Source organism: Buteo buteo, chromosome 9 (assembly GCF_964188355.1).
Source record: "Buteo buteo chromosome 9, bButBut1.hap1.1, whole genome shotgun sequence".
Lineage (NCBI taxonomy): Eukaryota > Metazoa > Chordata > Aves > Accipitriformes > Accipitridae > Buteo > Buteo buteo.
In genome coordinates, this window is record NC_134179.1 from 13,272,141 (window position 1) to 13,292,432 (window position 20,292).

Sequence of the window (20,292 nt, forward strand, 5' to 3'; positions counted from 1 at the left end):
CAGTTAAACTTTGGGAAATGGCAAATTAGGCAAGAAGCTACACCAGGATGGAAGCGCTGAACTACAACATGCGCTGTACCCTAGAAACCAGCTTTGGATGCTGAATAAAAATATAACTCAGCTGCTTCACACAGACTGATCAAAGTCATAGCAACACCTTCTCTATGAGTGCTAAACAGAAAATACAGTATGTAAAGACCCATGAAAAAAGAATATATGAATTTATTTTAAAGCAGTATTTAACACTTTCAAGGATGAACGAGGAAAAAGAGGGAGACAGAGACATGTCTTCAGACACTGTATTAGTACAGGATCACTGAAAATACAATGCCATTGAAGCATACTAGGAAACAAAAATTTTGAATTTTTTTTGTATTCATGTGATTATTAATTATGTGAAGGAAATAGGATTTATTTTTTTCTCTTACCCACTTTAAGTACAATGATCTAGGGATTGTATCAATATCACGGTCTTTGAGTACGAGAATACACTTGCCACATTTTTAAACTGGATAAACTGAGCAACTTACCTCCATTAATGTTTCCCTCAGATTTAATCTTTTTTCTATAAGTTGGCCATGTTCCTTGAGGAACGTGCAGAGAAACAAACTGAGATTCTGAATGAAGTTCTGTTCATCATCTTTTCCATTTGAGTACGCAAGTCGGATATTGGTATTTAAAGGAAGCATCTAATAAAAAGAACACAGACACAATAAAGAATTTCCCTTTTTATACAGAAGTACAATTACTGTATATTAACAAACATTTTGCTCTTCTGGCAAAAAAAGCCCTTCTTTTCATGGCATGCCCTCTTTACAGAGCTTTCTTACAAAAAAGTCTTAACAGCTCCTTTATTTCTTGCTTGATCCCAAGATGGACAGTAAGGTGAAAACACAGACACAGAAGTTCTGATGAACTAAACCTTTTTCCACCCCTTGTAACAGCAGCTGTAAGCAAGTAAAGTATCTACTCTACCACAGACATTTCCAATTGGCATCGGGCAAAGATGTTCCAAAAATGTGTTTGTTACCCTGACCCTAGTAACATCAAGTTTCAAAACATTACATCATCATAATGTTAAAATAACATGAAAGACCTCCTCCATAATATTTTGAAATTAGCAAGGAAGATGTTTTTCAGTAATACTGTAGAGATCTCTGGCACCTCTTAAGAGATGCACTGGCTTTTAAATTCTATCATTATACACATAAAACATTTTCAACATTGTCATCAAGTAGTGAACTACATTCTTTAATGTCAACACTATTAAGCTATAGAACAGAGAGAATAAAGTTTTAACACTTTTGCTGCTGCTAGCTTTTGCGTGGTTTTGATTGTTCTCCAACTTCATTTTACAAAGTTAAGTGTCAAATATTTGCAATACATGCAACATTTTGCATCAAATTCATATGCACCAGTCACACTAAAAACCTGCAGGTTACAAAACATGCCAAATACCCAACCTGGCATTCAAATGATGTTTTGAGGGAAAACTTAGGCCAGATGTATTGGCAGTTAGAATCAAGAGCATCATCTGTAAAAACTAAGGAAGTAACATTCAGCTACACAAAATAACTTTGGTGTGTGCAAAAATCTGCCTTCAAATTTAACTAAATAAAAATCCTATAGCTCCAAAGAAGCTGAGGGGAGAAGAGGGTGTTAGAAGAAGCATACCTGTTATAAAGAACCTCCAAGATGGACGAACATTGCAAACAGAGGAAAAAACTGTCAAAAAACCTTCAACCGTCCACTTAAGATGCAATACAATGAGGAAAGCTACAAACTCATGTACCTGAATCTGAACTGTTCAGAGGGTAATCAAAGCACATAAATTTAAAGCAGGGCTTTATGAGGCAAACCTGTCAGTTTCAAAAATTAAATACCAACTTGCAGAAGTTAGGTCAGCTTAGGTCTTAGGAGTCATGCAGTACACATTTTGTTGCATCTCTCTCAACTTTCCGCATCAGACAACCTGAGTGCTCAAAACACCTCTCAAATTAATCAAAACAAATCAATGCAACAGAAATACAGCTGTAATCTAGAGTCAGAAAAATACATTTAGCATCTTCTGATAAAGCCATAAATATCACTGAATAACAGTATTTGTCCTATCAAGAGCTCTATAATGAATATAAATTTGTAAACTGAACTAGGTTCTACAGAAACTGATTCTGCAAAATGAAACTGTCAGAAGAGACAGATTATAAAAACATTACCTGTTTTAACTGCATCATGGTCAGTGTAAAAAGTGTTACAAACTGTTCTTCATACTGGCTTACACTGACACCTGCAATCTCTGTGAGGCACTTCAAAGAGACATTTCGAAACATGGGAACATTTAAGAACTATTGAGAAGAAAAAAATAAAAAGAGTATTACAAGAGCGTTGCACCACTAAGCTTTTTTGCAACTTATATTTAAATTTAAGAGCCTTCAATTTTTGCATGAGTACCTTGTATATTAGTGTGCTGATTAACTTGGTCTCAAATATATATCCCAGGGGAATCCAGTTCAGAAATCGCAGCAAAGTTTCCAAAGTTGCATGAACTAAGGGAGCATTTTGGGAGTTTTCCTGTAAAGGACCATTAGTGTTTATGACATTGTTAGACACACTGGGGAGAATTTTTAAAAACATGATTAAAGAAATAAAGCTTACCATCACAAACTGACACAGTTGAAATATCTGAGAGAATTCATTGCACATGCTGTAAAAAAAAACAAATAAAAAATTAAGCATTTCCACATTCCATATACAATCCTATCTACTTTAATCAAAACATCTATGCCTATAGAACATGTCCTGAAGACCTATGTCCATGGGGACATTCACAAGCCACCTGGCTTTTACCCATTTTCATGGTAGTAATGCGTATTTTGAAGTACCTTGAAGCCTGTGCCTGCAAATTCTAGCTTAGAAATACAAGCAATCCTGAATGCTCTGTTAAAAGTGTAGGAACCATCAGTCAGCAGATACTACTTGCAATAAGGTAGAAATATCAGTATGTACAAAGCAAGTTTGTTATCACCTAACAGTACTGCTTTAAAGAAAAATCAGTAACCCACTCAGTCTCAGAAATCAAATCAGACAGCTGTAGGCGTTCACTCAAAAGCTCAAAGTGAGAGCAACTATTTAGCAGCAAGCACAAAGTCTACCCTATTTTTAAAGATTTAAATATATATACTTGCCTGTCTTTCAAATGCTTAGCTTTCACTTGAGTAATCTGGCCACTGGAAAAATCAAACACTTCTTCACTCAGTAGTTTAAGGATCACCATATTGTTCTGACAGAGGCTTTCACTAGTCCTACTTGCGCCCACAATATCGCTTATAAAAGTTGGCCAGTGCTTTGGCCATTCCTGTTTCAGTATCTGAAAAGTGAAGCATCCATATGTTATAGACATATATGCAAAGCCAAAGACATTATAATAAGATTTAAAACTTTATGAACTCTAGCTTACCTGAACAAGAATCATATTCAGTTTCCCAATATACACTTTCTCTTTCTGGAGAAGAGAAAAAAAATGAGAAGAGTCAGGTTATGCATAATATTCCCCTCCCTCTTCCTCCCCTCAAAAGAATTCACTTACTTCTACACACGTTGGATCAGATGAGGTCTTGATAATTAGGCCGACAACATATTTTTTAATACCTGCAGAAGAGTCAGGAATTTATTTTCAACTATGCCAGATATCACAAATGTAGCAATAAATATTTTTTAGTTCAAATTCTTCATGTTTTTAAAAAGAAACACCTCTAAGGAACATGCTCACATGTGTCAGTGAGCTTCCCTCAACTTGTGTGCTATACGGAAAAAATCCACCCTTGTATCAATTCTGCAAGAGGGTATTTCACATATACAAAATGGCTTTACACTTAAGCTATTTCAATAAAACAAAAATGCAAACAGACTAAGGATTAGAGTGTACTTGTAGTAATTTGCATCAGCTCAATCTATCAGCTTACTAAAGGCTGCAAGAAATTTTGAGAAACATTGCATTGGTAGCACTGCACAACACTATTAGGCTGAAGATGGAAAGACGACATCCAGCACTGTCCAGACATATATTGCAATAGGTACTCAGAAATGCTGCTGTAGAGCTCCCTCAGTGAAATGTATTTCTATCCTTTATGCGTTTTCAGATCATACCTAACAACTCCTAAGTTGGCAGGTATATTCTTACTGCCTCAACTGAGTATTTACAATGGCAAGACAAAATACAAGAGAGTCCTCCATCTTCTTTGACTAATGTTTTATTAAAAAAAAGTGAACTCCAAGAATAAATAGAGCTTTCTACGCATGACTCCAGTTTTAATGCCAAGTCAGCTAGAATTGCATGGAAAACTTTGATACATCACCTTCACTGTAAATAAAAGTTCAGAGATGCTCCAGTTTACTCAGGTGATCCATTTTAAACACAGGAATTCCTATACACAGCATTTGAAAGTGAAACACCATGCCAGAGCTTAGCAAAGTTTTTCCTGCACAATCTTACAAGACCAAAACTTAAAACTTTATTCACCAATATAGTACGATGCACTTAGATTTGGACTGCTGTGGCTGTGCTTTTTATAGCACACATGGATGCTATGGATTACAACACTTTTAATAAATTCTAGTTTACTGCTTTTGCGCCTTTTTTTTTTTCTTAAATTAACAATTTGTCAACCGGGGCACAGACTGTATTTAAATCACTTGTTTTGTTTTGCTGCTTCTACAAATGTTTTTAAACTACTTTACAGTTTTCAGCTTCACCACAGAAAAAACCCATAACACTATAGCAAGCCATACTGCCTAAAGTTTCCTTTTCCTACCTAATCCTCAGCTCCCTCCTCACCGTTAACCTATCAATTACTGAAGACATGGAGACAATGGCTTTCCAAGTGACTTTTCATCACAACATACATATCTAAAACCATTCTGTACAAAAACATCTGATTCCCAAGAAAAGGCATGCACAGAGAAACTGGAGTCATGAACTAGATGAACATTTAGTAATAGTTCTACTTCAACACAGCTTTGACATAATGATCAATCTGAGCACATCAGGGATTAAACATTTCAAACCAGGCAAGCGTCTTCTTGTCATAGGGAAGTTTTAGAATAGGTGTATGTTTTGCTATTCAACTTCATTAACCCAAAATCTGGTTTCAATCATTTCTTCAGCAAGAAGTCAACTGACTCATGCAGACAAAACACATTGAAGATTTTAGAAAAAGCTGTCACTTCACCGAGAAAAATGCCTTATGTTGAAGATAGTTCATTTACCCCAGCCACTATTCTAAATTTTAAAACGTTTCTAAGACTTTACCAGAATTAGTAATTTTTTTGCATTTCAGGCCTGAGCAACAGGATTAAAAGAAACAGTTTGGTAATTGCATTCTCATGAAATCTGGAAAAACTAGGTCTAGACTTTGAGCCATTAGATACATACTAGACAGGAGCTGTCTTACAGGTAGTTCCAATTACAAATGAAACTATTCATTATCAACTGGGATCAATCCACGCTACTCCAGAAGAATGTTCATTAACAAAATAAATATCACTGTCAATCACTGGGTAAGAGTTATTAGCAAGCACTAGCATTAGTCTGACATCATAGGCCTGTCCTAGTATTTTAAAGCTAAAAACCACACATTTTGCTGAAGCATTACAGTAATTCACAAATGAGATATGAAAGCACCCAAAATAGTATAGAAATAGGTTTGCAGTGCCAGAAACTAAACTATTATAACTGTCTGCCAAACCACTAAGGGAAGCCTGCTGTTGCAACTCTTGCATTTCAAAAAAGGAATTAGAAAGTGAGTATTGTTCTTAGACTTCCAACTCCAAAGCTATGTATTTTCCATCCTGCTGCATTAATAGTATTATGCTATTCAGTTACAACTTGAATGCTATGCTACCATCGATCTGGCCTCGAGATCAGCAGATGAAAACAGCTGCTCTGCTCCAAAGCTTCTCCATTGAAGAAGAAAAAAATAAAAAAGGTTAAAAAAACCCATGACCACAGCTCAAAAGACAACCTAAAAAGTTTGCTAGTTTTCACATGTCATGCTGCAGGCTTGTGAAGTCTTCCATCCACTGAACAAAGTCATATTCTTAATCCCCTAAAAGCAGCAGCTATCCAATTCTCTAATGCTTTTTTTGGCTTAAATGACATTTTTCTACACTTTTTTTTTTTTTAACTGAAGTATTGTGGTTTCTGCTCCATACTTAATAACTCATTCCATAGGAAAGATAATTCTCAGTAGAACAAAGATATTTCAACTTTATACTCTGACAAAAATCAACACATGGGCTAATTACCATTTTTCAGCAGAACACATCCAAGAAAGTGTTCCAAGGGTAGTAGTCCACTGGGTTTGCTAAAATCAGCATGTTTTAAGAACTTAAATGGAAGTGTTAATTTAAGGAGGCACACACAGGACACACACAAGCCACAACCACTGCATAGAAGGTCTCCTTCAATCACAGAAGCAGCTGAACAAGTCTTGAAGATGGCAACAACACACCTGCAAAGTTCAGACCCTTCACTGAGCCAAACAGGAAGGGACAGACATTCCTAGAAAACAGACCTTCAACAAAACAAAAAAAAACCAACCACAATACTCAGGACACAGGTAACATTCTTCAAGGACCATCTGACATGACAACTACACTGATCTCATGACAAACTGCGACCAAGGGGAGCCGATCCTGTTTTTCATTCCAAAGCTTTCATTGAGACAGCACTTGCAGTCCTAGCACCTGCTCAAGAACTTGTTCAGAGGCTGAACTAACTAGTAGAAAAATAGTTACCAAAAAAGTTCAGTAGTTTTAAAACTATCTTCTGCCAGCTTCGCTCCCTGAACCAGTTCACTAAATGGCCAGAGAAGCACCAGTCCTGGCTCAAAGACATCAAAAACTGCACAGGTGAGGAACACCTTTATCCACAGCAGTTCAGTAGATCAACCTAGCTGCAACATCAAAACATTCTAATTATCAGAAAGGCTACACATCATCACTGTCAGAAGGCCTGGACTAGTGCCACTGTTAGCACTTTCTGCTAAGCAATGTACAAGAAGTACTTTTGTACAAAGTACAAAAAAAAAGGAGGATAGAGCAAGGACATTAATTCAAGGCCTTTTAGAAAGTTTCTGGATGAACAATAGATATTGTAGTCCTTATGTGAAAGTTGCTCCTCTGAAGGCAAACATGCAGTAAAATTAAAACTCTCTGGAGGAAAAGTATTTTCACAGGTGACCCAAGCTATGCAATGGTTAGAGCTGAATTGGGACAGTGAGGAATATCACATTATCCAACTTTAGTGAATTCTGCAGTCTAAACTCGAGAAGTGTGAAGTATCCTACAGTTTAATCTTTGGATGTGCTTTTAGAAGCAATTACATCTCATCTAGGTTACATCTCTGTGTAACCTGAGCTCAGAAGAGTTCCTATCCTGACCAAATACAGCATGTTACCATTAACACACACAGTCAGCAAGGGCATACCTGTAGACAAAACCACTTCTTGTACTTAAGACATACCAGCACATCTTTTTATGCAGTTCCAGAGCACAAACATTTAACAAGCGTTGAGAATTATTCTAGCTGGTGCTGCAGATGTGAGTTTGCACTAGTTTACTAAAATTAACAAATTCTACACTATTATTAAAGAATAAGAGGCATAAATGCAGCAGGTCGACAACGTAACTCAGCAAATTAACATCACTTTGCAACCGAAATTAGAAATTCAAATCCTAAAGCTGACTTGTCCCCTCTAGGCATGTTTGTATGCATACACACTTACATTAAACTGTTTAAGTAGTCCCAAAATGTGGTCAAAATACAATCTTATTTTTAGTCTTACAAAACAATTCTTTCCAATATTGCCCCACAAATCTCCTTTCCCCATTAGTGGTGAACCCAATCAATCAAATATCTATTTGCTTTTCAACAGGGGGGGTGAGTGGGAATAATGGAAATTCTTAAAAAGGGCATAGAGCTTGTCTCTCCCCCCCACCCCAAAGTGCCATGTAGCTCATTGCCCCTTCATTACAGAGAATCAAAAACATCTCTTCATATAGCAGGCCAGAAATTTGCATTAAAATATCTAATCACTCCACAGAAAGATCTATTCTACAGCAGCTTCCACTACATCAGAAGTTTTATACTTAACTCCAGGACCTTCCTGTGAACCACTAAACTACATCTCTCTCTGAACACTTCACTTTTTTCATCAATTTCAAAATGAGAAAAGTTGTACAAGCAATTCAGGTTTCGTAATGAAGAAGTGCTTATCCATTCCAACTCAGACAAGCTCGTTCCATTCATAGGAACAGAATTTCATTTCATATTGCAGGATTAATGAAATGTATCACTGAACTGGAAGACCAAGAAGCCTTTCTTTCTAGGCAGGTTTTCACACTGTAAGAGAAAATCCTATTGAGACCATAGCACTTTAATCAAATTACATCCTTTATAAGTATTATTAAACAATCAACTGTACAGATTATCAGAGTTTAAAGCAATTTAGTATCACCTCAATAAACTGAGAACTTTTACTTGAGAATAATAGTACAATACTCTGGAAATAAGCCAAGTTCACCACTGTATGGGATGTTCTGGAATATGTCACCCACCTTTCACTAAAGCAGTCTCAGCAAGGTTTGAATGAAAACCATATTACATCATTTGTATACATGTAAGAGCAATCCAAAGCGTTCTCTTAAGGACTAAACACACTATAAAGAGCAAGTTTAACCCATTGCTATGTTCTATAACTAAACATGTGTCAAGGCTGAACATGCAAGCCAGGCATCTGATTTAACTGAATTTTACCAGTTCTGTGCCCCATAAATTCCACTTTTGTCTAAATAATCAATTGGTTCAAACTAGTAACTCCAAAAGCAAACAACCAAAAAAAAAAAAATCAAGAACAAGACAAAGCAAAGTAATCACATCAGTATTTTAGAAGTGTAAATTGATTGCTTTTCCCAATTCCTGTTTTAGCATTATGGGAAGATACAGATGAACCCTCCAAAACTGCTTACAATCCTCAACTTTCAAAATCAATGACACCCAAGGAAGCAAAAAACTTTTTGCAAGTTAAAAGGTACCAGGGCCAGAAGAGCTCAAGACTAAAAGCTATTTTAAAATAAAAGCAAACTTAACACATGTGAAGAAAACATATTTTCCTACTTGCATTTGCAATTCCAGGCTGGAAGTTAAAACTTCCCAGCATTCAGACAGAAGTAATAATAAACCCCTGGCTAACCTCAAAGCCCAACAAGTCATTCTGATGTACAACTTGACATACAGCTGGGGGCAGGGGGGAGGGCACGGAACCCTCAAAAAAAAGGTTACAGTTCAGGCTATGCAATTAATGACATCTTATTTCTGCAAGAATATTCAGGGAGGTTGTTTCAAAAACTTTTTCATTCACCAACAGCTCAATTCAGGTCTTAAGCACTGCTATTGTATTTACTACACAAATCAAAATAGACACGTTAAGTTTTATAAAGTAAGACATAAGGTAAAATTAACTGATTTATAACCTGCATGAATTGCTTTGTCACTAAGCATTACTTTGTTACATCGAGCTTCAGTTTGCTGCACCCCTATTTTACTAGTTACGCTTCAAACAGGAAATTCTGTCAATTAAAGGAATGACCAGAGTCCAAATCAAGGAAAACTCAATTTAACCAGTCTTATTATCTCCCAGGTAATCAAACCATCTGAGCGAGCTCTGGAGCAGTTCTTTTGTTCCAGCCAGTATCATCAGCCAAAAACATAAAAAACCAACCACCACCACAGACCAGGTGAAACTGGTCTCAAGATGAAATACTGATTCTCCCTCCTACACCTTCGAGACCAAGATGGATCAAATGCCACAGCACACTAAATATATTTGGTTCCTCTTCTATTGATGTACATCAGAAACCAGACAAGTAAAAGCCAACTCAATTCCCCCAAAATGTGAGGATAAAAATCAATTTCACAATTTTAGTTTGACTCTGTGAAAGGGAAATATTTTAGAAGGTTGAACTAAAGATACGCATTTGTTAGAATGAAGGATTTTTTTTCCCTGTAGAGTCTTAAGAAGTACAAAAGTCAGGAAAAATAAGAACAGAATACTTAAAGTTGATTGCACAACTACAGACAGTAACTTTATTTTGCATTGTAATGCATCAAGCTATAGTCATTGCATCTTCTCAGGCGACAGGAACCAGTCAAACTGTACTACCATGCCTGCAAACAGTGAAGTAACAAAAATCTAAAACACCAACTCAAATATATCAGATCCACAATTCATTTAAGCCATGTATCCAGTGTTATCTTGGCACCTCAAGAACAGATGAGATAACATGACCCAAAGCACAGCCATCCACCTCATCCTACCACCACTATTTCTCATCTATTCTATGCATTAAGAGTGTGTCTTTTTAGGACTTAAAATTACTGAATTATAATCTGTATTTGGGACCTGTCCAGTTCCAAACTATCAAGTAAGTCTACCTCTGTGGCATCTCATGTTCTACTACACCTCCCTTCACCAGTGGGCAGTAGTAAGCTGAGTAACTGCTTCAAATTACTGACTCCTTACTTTCTTCCTGCTCTGCTCCCACAACCAAGAAGACGTTAGAACAACTTCCAAATGCTGAAACTAAGTGCTCATAGTCAGGAATGTAAAAAGATGTAAGCTGAGATACTCTAATTATTAAGAGCACACAGAAGACTTAACTTCAGGGTGCTCCCTTATTTTCTCAAAAGAACATAGTTGTGTCTGAGCCTTAGTTGAAGCTGTTCCATAGATACCTGCAAGTCTGTTTCCAACAGCAGAATGAATGTGAAACCTTACTCGCATTTTCAAGAGAGCTACACTCTGTCAACCTATAGTTGGAAAGGATGGGAGGAAAGGTGAGAAGAATAATCAGAGAAATGTGGAAGTGTCACTCTACATATTTGTTTTCATCAACATTTACAATTACATTTTAATCAATATAGCTTCAGAACCTAAAGCACTGGCAGTAAAAATTTAAAGCACATCTTAGCATTAACAAAAGCTCGTAGAACACCACAGAAATTTCAAATAACTTTAATGAGTTCCAAAACCAGCTTTTAGTAAAAAGCCGAGTCTAAAATGGTGACAACATTCAATGTCAAGAATTTAAAGTAGTTGTACTTAATGTTTTGAAGTCCAAGTTATCATGACTTGACAGAAAGCTACATGAACAAGCCCTAATCCTGTACCACAGAGGCACCTCCATTTACTACAGCTAATGTCTAAAATTCAACACACATTGCAATCTATAAGGGAAGGACAGGGAAAAAAATAAAAACAAACCACAGCATTTATTTTAAGACTTCCAGATTCCTTGCAATGACAGAAGACTGGGGTTTGCCCTACACTGCACTCCCAATTACAGCCATCTAGCTGCATATATGCTTATACGAACTACAGCAGACTTTATAGTATCTCACTGCCTAAATGAATGAATGACCATTAATAGGTAAAACTATGCATTTGCTTAGTGTTTCTATTTTAAAATAATCATGATTGCTTACAATTTCAAAAAAGTTACATAAATCTACACATGCTACCAGATGGACCACATTGTCCACCAGAAAAATGACCGTGTACTGATGGGGCTACATATACAGCCCAGATAGGCTGAAGAGAGCCTCCTGTGCCAAGTAGAAAGAATCGAAACCTCTACATCAAAGACAGGAGCTAACCTCAGAAGCTGCCTAGGGTTAGACCTCTTCAGGTAAGTTTGGCCTGTAAGTCAGTATAACACTTAAGTGATGATGTTTCAAAACTATCAGTCACACCTTTTACCTTCCCATGACATTTACAGAATTTCAGGTGATCACCTCCCCACTGAGACCATTATCACGAAAGAGAAAGACATGGTTTCATAATGCAGAAAAGCACAGATGGTCTTACTGCATGACAAAAAGTTACTAGTATAATTGTATTTGAAGCTGAAAATTACTTACATGGGGACTGACAGTCTAAATATCACTTAATACATAAAGGTAAGAGGAAAACAGAAAAATCCCTCCCTACCTTCACACTGGTTCCTTGGAAGGATCTTCCATCTTGTTTTTATCACGTTTTCCAAGATTTGCAGTCCATAATACTGAAATTGGAGAAGAACAAAATGTAAGTACACTACTGTAGGACTAATTAACTTTCAGGACTCTCATTCAATCAGACATTCACACTTAACATCTAAGACTTCAAGATTATTAAACTAACAATTTTATTAAATATATGTCTATTCACCCATTTACTGATGTTTCATGCATTTTTTTTTCTTGTTTTATTCTTTGCTATACTAAGTCCTGCTGTTTGATCATGCTCACACCAGGAGGGGGCGGGTAAGGGGCGGGGGGGGGGGGCGGGGGGGGGGGGAGAAAAAAAAAAAGAAAAGCCCTCTGGCAGACAATTTTTGGCTATCTGGAGAAGAGAAAGTAGCAGCCAGATATGAATTTGTATCATAAATGACTGCTCATACGTTCAAGTATTAACACAACCAGGCTCCTAAAATATTTAGCAGCTTGGATGGTCTCAAGCTTCCTATTGTTCCTCTAAGAGCTGAAAAAAAAATATCTTGTCTTAGCATCACATGTCCTGACACTTGCACTTTCTAAAGAAAGTTATTTCCCAAACTTCACTGGTGTGTTACTTTAGGAACAGCAAGACAACCCACAGGTTTATTTACTTTCAATACCCACCCCAATATGGCAGCTATTTCTACTATTTAAAGATGAACTTTTGTGCTCAGTCAAAGAATAATAAAAACGTGAATAAGCTCTTGGAAATCCTTTTACCTTTCAGGAATTCCTTCCTATGTTCTTACCCAAAACTGTTACTTTTGCCAAGTAATTGGTAAGGCCAGTCCCTCTGCCCATTTGTCCCTACTGCCAACTCACAATAACAGGGAAAGAAGTTTGTGATGATACGATCAAAGAACTTTAGTATGTAAAACCCCATTAGCATGAATAGACAGGAGAGAAAAGGGGACAAGGAGTTTTGCATTTACTTTATCTGCAGTGGATAAGGAAGAAGAAAAAAAAAAACACTAAACCAAAAAACAACATACATCAATGCCTGAAAGGTAAACTCAAGTTTTCACAGTTAAAAGTTTGGCTGAGAATAAGAGTTCCTCTTTAAAATGGTTAGTTGTTATACAAAGTAGGATCATTAGCATTTCAACCAAAGGGATCATATAAACTTCAGTTTAATTAAAAAACACAATGTAGACTGTCCCAAACTACATTGTATTAAAATACCATTTTTGCTGTTCTCATCTTAACATAACCTACAACCCTTTGCTTCTTTATCTGACCCAAGTTCCCACGCGCTTCACATGTATATCCTGCATTTACAAAATATTCTGTCACCTTCCAAAATCTTGGGTACCAAGAAAAATAATGCATTAACAGAAAGTTGGCTGGGTATTTTCTTCATTATCAGCAGCAAAAAATTATCAACTAGATTTTTATTTGTAAATTTACTTAATTACTTAACATAAAAGCTAAATGAAATCAAGGGAATGCTCATATAGGAAAAGGTATGAAAATGTTCTTAAGCAAAATGTTTCACTTCACAGGAAGCGATTTCAGCCACTGCTGTAGATTTATAGACATCATCTGCAACTGATCCAGGCTCAAAATACAAAACATACTTACAAAAGCTTCTAAGAATGTTGAAAGCATGAACATTGATATCAGACAGTGCTACCTTTCCTGAAGCATATCAAAACTCTAGTTAAATTTCTAGATTCTACACATACTAATAGCCCTTTCAGATAACAGCTAACCAAAAACATTAGTTTTGCTACCAAACTTTTCTCCACAAGTCAACTTATTTAGCTTCTAAGACCAGAAGGGCAAAAGTCTAGTTTCATTTTACAAAGGCACTAGATAACCAAACCAAACTGAAAATCCTGACATAAGCTAAGGACAGACCTCATCTTTATGGTCTTTTTTTCCCCCACTTAGGATTTTCTCCAAGTCAAAGAAAAGGACCAACACCGCTAGCAATCTGCCACACCTATCCCCTCCTTATCTGCTCAAATATCTAATTCAGATTCATCTACCTTGAACTGTGAAGCGGTTCATGCTGTCTAGGTTTCTACTTATTCCTTTGTACATATGTGACTTCAATTCTGCCCTCTGCTAGTGTCTTGTTCATCTCTTCCTCAGTATTAGTAATATTCATTTTTCCTAACACTCACAAATGAAACAAAATGGCAGCAGTAATAAAATCACTGTATACAAACTTCACCTACACATCCTTCTTGTCATACCAGGTTTGAAGGCTTCATCAGCCTGCCTGAAGACTCTGCAAAGAGCTTTCTGGGTTTTTTATTTTGTTTTTAAGCTTCATTTGATTTGACAGTTCTAATTTTTGGTATTTCCCTGTTAACGAGATACACCAAGCCCCCCCCCAAAAGTCACTGACACCAATTACAAGTTTTGCCACTTGAACTATCAGAAGCATACTTTTTAATCAACTATTGCAACAGTACATGCAAACACATTTAAACTGCGCCTAAAATAGAAGTCTTTCAAAATTCATTTGTTCTTGGTTTGCTTATTTCTAATTGCCTAATAGCAATTCACAGCCCAGTTATGAAGATGGGGGACAGGTAACAGCAAAGACTGAAAAGAAGTATGAAATGATCCCTATGGTAGAAATTTCTATGGTACTCTTATTATTGCTTATTCTATGCACCGAATCCCTTTCCCTCCCACCTCCCAAGAAACAAAAACAATTGATGAACAGAATTCAGTTAAAGGGAATCAAAAGGGTAGACCTTGTGGAGGCCTGCCGTCAAAGCCTAGCTGTGTCAGTTGCACAGGAAGACACCCCTTTTCTTCCTATTACAAGCAATCAACATAATGGAACATTATGATTAATATCAGGTAGTGTTAACAGCTTTAATTAAAGAAAAAATATGATTGCATAAAAGCCAAATGTCATAGTGCATAAATTTAGCACCAAATAATTTGCAGTTTATGTAAATTGAAGAATTCTTTACCTGTTGCTTTCTTTCTGTTCCTCTAATCATCTCATTTTTCACAAGACAAATTTGAGTTTTTAAAAATACTGTTGATAAATCAACTTAAACATTAGTAATGTCTGTCAGTATAAAAAGCAAAGTTTACCAGGCAAGCAAACAGGCAAACACTGTTACTTAAAGGTTAGCACTTTGAGGAAGTTCTTTAAACTGTTTTCCCCTAAACTTCAGAAAGCAATGAAAAAAATGGAACTGTTTCATGAATACCGCCTGATTTCAGAAACCATCCAAACACAATTATTTTCTGTTCGAACACAGTGTGTATCAAGCAGAAAAACATGCATGTCAGTTATTTGAGATAATCATCATCAAACTTAAGACAGTGAAAACACATTTCGATCAACTTTCCAGTTCAAACTTCAGAAGTCTTGGGTAAAGCATTTAAAATTGTAGAAAAAACTGAATGCTGCCCCTTTTAGTCTCTACCATGATGGATGGATTTAAAACTGCAGTACAAAGCAAATGCGTTCTGCATATTAGTAAAGACTAATCTCATACTACGAAGAGTTTGGGGTGCTTAACTTTCATCGATTGCTCAAAATCTTGGCCTAATAAGGTTTCTATTTTGTCTTTAAAACACCTAGGGACAAATTCTCTCCTCAGTTACGTGCACATGGCTCTCATGATCAAAAACAGCCAAGCACTTACCCAAGGACAAAATGTGGCTCTACGAGACTTTTCATTACTCAGATGTATACAGACACACACCAATCTTTGGAATTGGCATTATGCTTGTATGTGCCTTGAAAAAAAAAAACACCCGTATTTCCAATTTAGTTCTTCCTTTTAAAATAATAATAATAATAAAAAAAAGGGCAGGGGGAGAAAGAAACTCTTGTCAATGTAAAAGGAGGTTTAAATATTTTGTCCATTTTACAGTTCTTGTTTAAAGCCAACTTTGGGAACAAGACAATAAAAAAATGTGATTTGAATCAAGAAAGTCTATGGCTAAAAAATGAGATACCTTCCTCAAAGTTTATGAATGGAAGAAAGAGGAAAACCAAATAAATAAAAGTTAATTTGCTTACTTTGGTATTCATGTTCTGAGAGAACTCCAAAATAGTATCAACTCTTGTCCATGCATCAGGGTGTTCTTTTAAGTGAGTCAAGACTTCCTGTGCCATTCTTTGCTAAAAGCAAGTTTGATAAAAAAATGTATTAGATTATTTAAGAAATTATATACTGTCAGTGAAGACATTAATATATAACACATCTTTAAATCACTTATCCAAGAGTTAGGCAGAACTCAATCAAGAGCAACAAGACCCTTAAGCCTCCTTCTGTGTGACTGTTAAAGTTTAGTAACGCCAAACTCCCAACAACGCATTGATGCAAGACAGTCATTTACTTACTTCCATTCTTCCATACTGAATGGTTCATCTAGACCAGCAGTGAACACATGACAACAGGACACATTATAGAGAAAACATACTAGGGAATGAAGTTTTCTCCTTTTCAAGAAAGTAATCTAGGTAAAATTTTACTCAAAGGCACCCCAAAATTTCTAGCTCTACTGGAAGCATTCATATAAAATGCCAGCTTTAAGTACTGTATCATGCTGCCAAGTTGTTGATGTAGGAACCGCTAATTTTATTTTGAAGAACCAGAGAGCAGAGTATTAGAGGTCTCCAATCCCTACTTCTGAGGAATCCCTTCATGTATCTAACAGCTTACAGAACAATAATAAAACTGATGGGGGGCAGGGGTAGTTGGTCATGCTAATGGTTTGTTCTTCCTTGGGACTGACACTACCAATTATTGTACTTAGATACTATGGTTTCAGCAATTTGCAAAACCCCATCTGAAGCAATTACACACTGAAATAACTGAATTCATTTTAGCTATCCTCTTCAAAAGCCTGGATGTCCATAAGCTTTTTTTTAGGGAGCCAAACGATGTTAGCCGTTTCCAAAAACGCAGCGTACTGGCAAATCTTGCTGCAAATTATATCACCTACAAGCTTCAGCCACTGTCTTACCAACAAGATGAACATTTTACAACACAATTGACAGAACTTAGTTTATTCTTTCACTGCACCATAAAACCAATTCAATGGAATTACAAAGCAATTAAAGCTTTACTTTAGGATTAACTTCAGCAGTTAGCACTTACTACAGCTATGCAGACTTCTAGTCTGCTACAAGAACACAAGCTAATGATCAACTGCTATAAGAAAACATGTATTCTCAGTAAGACAGAAACCCCATCAAGACCCAAAATCTATATACATATAATGTGAGAAACAGACAAAGTGCATATGGGATTTACCAAATTAAAACTGAAAGCTAGAACAGTAAAAAGCAAGGATATCTAAAGTATCTGTACAATACTGGCATCCCTACATAATGTAATTGAGCACAGTGGAGCAATTCCCAGTCTGATGCTGACTTTGACTAGCAAGTCCCTGTAGATTTGATATGGAGAAGTACCACACAAATACTCCTTTTAAGTCCAAAAGGAGTACAACCATATTCTCACAGTATGACATCAGAGCTTAAAAAAAAAATCAGCAGTTTTGATGCAGTTTAGTCTAAGAGGGAAAGCATAGCTGTATTACTTCCAGGTTCAACCTGGGTGTGTTTTTATACTGGCCTCCTTAGTGCTTCTAATACTGGTGACATATCACAGGATCAAATTTCAACACCAACAAAATACAGATGCTCAATATCCTTCTCCCAAGCACTGGAAACTTTGCTCTCATACCCACTAACCCCTTTTCTGGACATCAATTCCTGTAGTTTCATAAAAACAGTATAAATTTAACAGTAATGTTTAATCAAGATCGAAGCCTCACTGTGTTGTTGCTACCAAAAATAAAATCAGTTAGCAAATAATCCTTCTGGACATGTGAAGGTCTAACAGACCAAAGGAATTAAGAGTCTGGGATGAGTCCAGGTAAACGTCTATGAGTTGTCTGTCTATGAGTTGTCTGAAGTCTCCTTAGCCGTGTGTTGCACTGGGTTGGGGACATTCTTTTCAAAGAAGTATACCCCCAAAAAAGTTAAGAACCAGAAAAAACATAAAAGTCTAGGACAGAAAAGAGCTTCTTTCTTGCCTAATACAGATCAGCAGGTAAAAGTTTTGCAAGCAGAGATAAGAATTAAGCAGGAGGAGGGCACAGGTGAATCTGAAAGCAAGTTCAGCATGGGCCATCCAGGCTGCATTCTAAACCTTGTCTACCTTAACATTACCCTAACCCTATTCCAGTCAAACCATTGTTAATCTCCCAATTTTAATATTTACTTTCCTCCACTTCTATTATTCCTGTCACCCTTTAAGTCATGATTTGAGCCCTCAGGCTCCACAGAGAAGCATTTTTTCCCCCACAGGAACTTTTGAACTCCTTGGAAGAGGTAAGAGCTCACAGACTCACTGAAATATGTTTCCACCTTTGGAAACTTACTAAACTAGCAAACCAGATTTTCATTGAAGTGACATATATTAGTACATGTATTTAAAATAAGTTTATATCATAATTCACTTTTGCCAGTTAAGTGCCACCTCTTGAATTTTGCTTATTGCATTAATTTTCTAAATATCAGAGACTATACCCAGCTGTTTTAAGTGAAGCAACTTCTCATGATACCAGAACAATGGCAATTTGATCACTGTATTTAGTGTTAATCCTATTCTCCTTATAAACCTTCCCAACTTTTTAAATTCTGTTCAAACCAAACAATACTATAAGCACCACCTATTTTGTAAGGCAGTACAGTAAACAAGCATATGGCTTACAAAACAAGCAGTCAGAAGTCCATACTTCTAAGGCAAAAGCTACAAGCAGTTTTCTGTCATGACCATTTAAAAAACTACAGCTAGTAACTACTTGACTTCAGAAAACTCAAAATGCAAGTATTTCAAAAAACAGCAAGGTATTTCAGAACCTGTAGGAATTCACATTAGTAAGCCTTACAAAAGCTTTTGTTTTTTTTTTTTTAAAAAATATACACAAAACAAGTATAAGCAAGTATATTATTGTCTATTCTAACAGCTGGAAGGAATAGAGAAGCATTAGCTACTTTGTCTCATTTTAATTCACTTATTGTTGTGCAATAATATCTTAATAAGAGATGCCCGACATTGAAACTCCCAATTTGTTAAACATGAACAATTAAAATTTGCCCAAACTATGCCAACACCCTCATAGCAATACTTGCTTTCAACATTTAAGTCTTATTTCCAAAGTAGTTCAAGAAACAGAGAAAAGCAATACAAGATTCACTTAAGACAATAAATGCAAACACACAAGTGCACACATTCCCCCAATTTAAACTTAGACTTCACAATCCGCACTAAGTCCAAAGAGAAGTGTGCAAGAGGAACCCGTGCAGACAAACAGTAATGGGGAAAAAAAACCTAGACAGAAGAAAGGGCAAACTCTTCTCTTAAATGTGACACAATTGTTTATAAGTACAAACATAGTAATAACATAATTAAGATTTTTCTTTTAAATACAATCCTTCAGTGAAGCCAACACCAAATTTATGGCTTGACAACCCTGTCCACAATAATAAATAACAGGTAGCTCAGACCTTCCTGAAGAACTAAGTCAGAGAAGGCGAGCTGCAAGCAGAAGTGCCCTTACCAAATTGCACTTGCTAATAACACCTTTCAACAGCAGAAGGCATGCTAGAAATGAACACACACTAAACTAACATTTTTCTAAGTATCATTTCAATGTTCATTACATGAGACCTGCCTTTAAACCAGGGCACATCAATTATTAGTGATATTCCAGTCACTGGCAGAGTAAATTCACTAACATTACTGATTTTTATTGAAGTGAATTAATTTTGCTCAACTGATTTGTTATAAGGTTAAACATGATCAATAAACATAGGTTCTAAGTCCACACTACCTGAGCACCTTCTCCATGGTACAAGCAGTTCACGACATTGTCCAAGAGATTGATATCCAGTTTCTGGTTAAAATCCAGCAGCTGACGAGCTGCATGGTCTGCTAACATTGTCATAATTGCTGGCATAGATTACTGCAAAATAAATATATAAAAAGTTGGTCAATTAATTATATATTATTAGGTGTAGTTGTAAAGCAAGTGCTTCAACTTAAGCATCTCATTTGAATTAGATGAGCTACGTTAGCAGTACTAGATAGCACTGAATACAACAGTCCTTCAATTGTTCAGCAAGTAGCAGGACAAACTCTCTCTGAAAAATTCACACATCACTACCCCAAATAAATTCTCAGGGTCTTCAGCAGGTG

General features: G+C 36.3%; 1 protein-coding gene across 9 annotated transcripts in view; it reads right to left on the minus strand.

Moving 5' to 3' along the window:
- XPO1 (exportin 1) overlaps positions 1-20,292 on the minus strand; it is a 40,482-nt gene that overhangs the window by 15,643 nt on the left and 4,547 nt on the right. For 6 of the 9 annotated variants that reach the window (XM_075035423.1, XM_075035421.1, XM_075035422.1 and 3 more), the window contains 10 exons: positions 19,928-20,059; positions 16,098-16,199; positions 12,048-12,120; positions 3,587-3,648; positions 3,458-3,502; positions 3,186-3,367; positions 2,656-2,704; positions 2,452-2,571; positions 2,217-2,345; positions 531-689 (listed from right to left, as the gene is read on the minus strand). In XM_075035423.1, the coding sequence (XP_074891524.1) occupies positions 531-689; positions 2,217-2,345; positions 2,452-2,571; positions 2,656-2,704; positions 3,186-3,367; positions 3,458-3,502; positions 3,587-3,648; positions 12,048-12,120; positions 16,098-16,199; positions 19,928-20,053 (1,047 nt within the window). In that variant the 5' untranslated portion in view covers positions 20,054-20,059. Of the gene's footprint in view, positions 1-530; positions 690-2,216; positions 2,346-2,451; positions 2,572-2,655; positions 2,705-3,185; positions 3,368-3,457; positions 3,503-3,586; positions 3,649-12,047; positions 12,121-14,805; positions 14,870-15,717; positions 15,812-16,097; positions 16,202-19,927; positions 20,060-20,292 lie in introns of those variants that run through there. The other 3 variants (XM_075035426.1, XM_075035428.1, XM_075035427.1) reach the window with 3 other exon arrangements.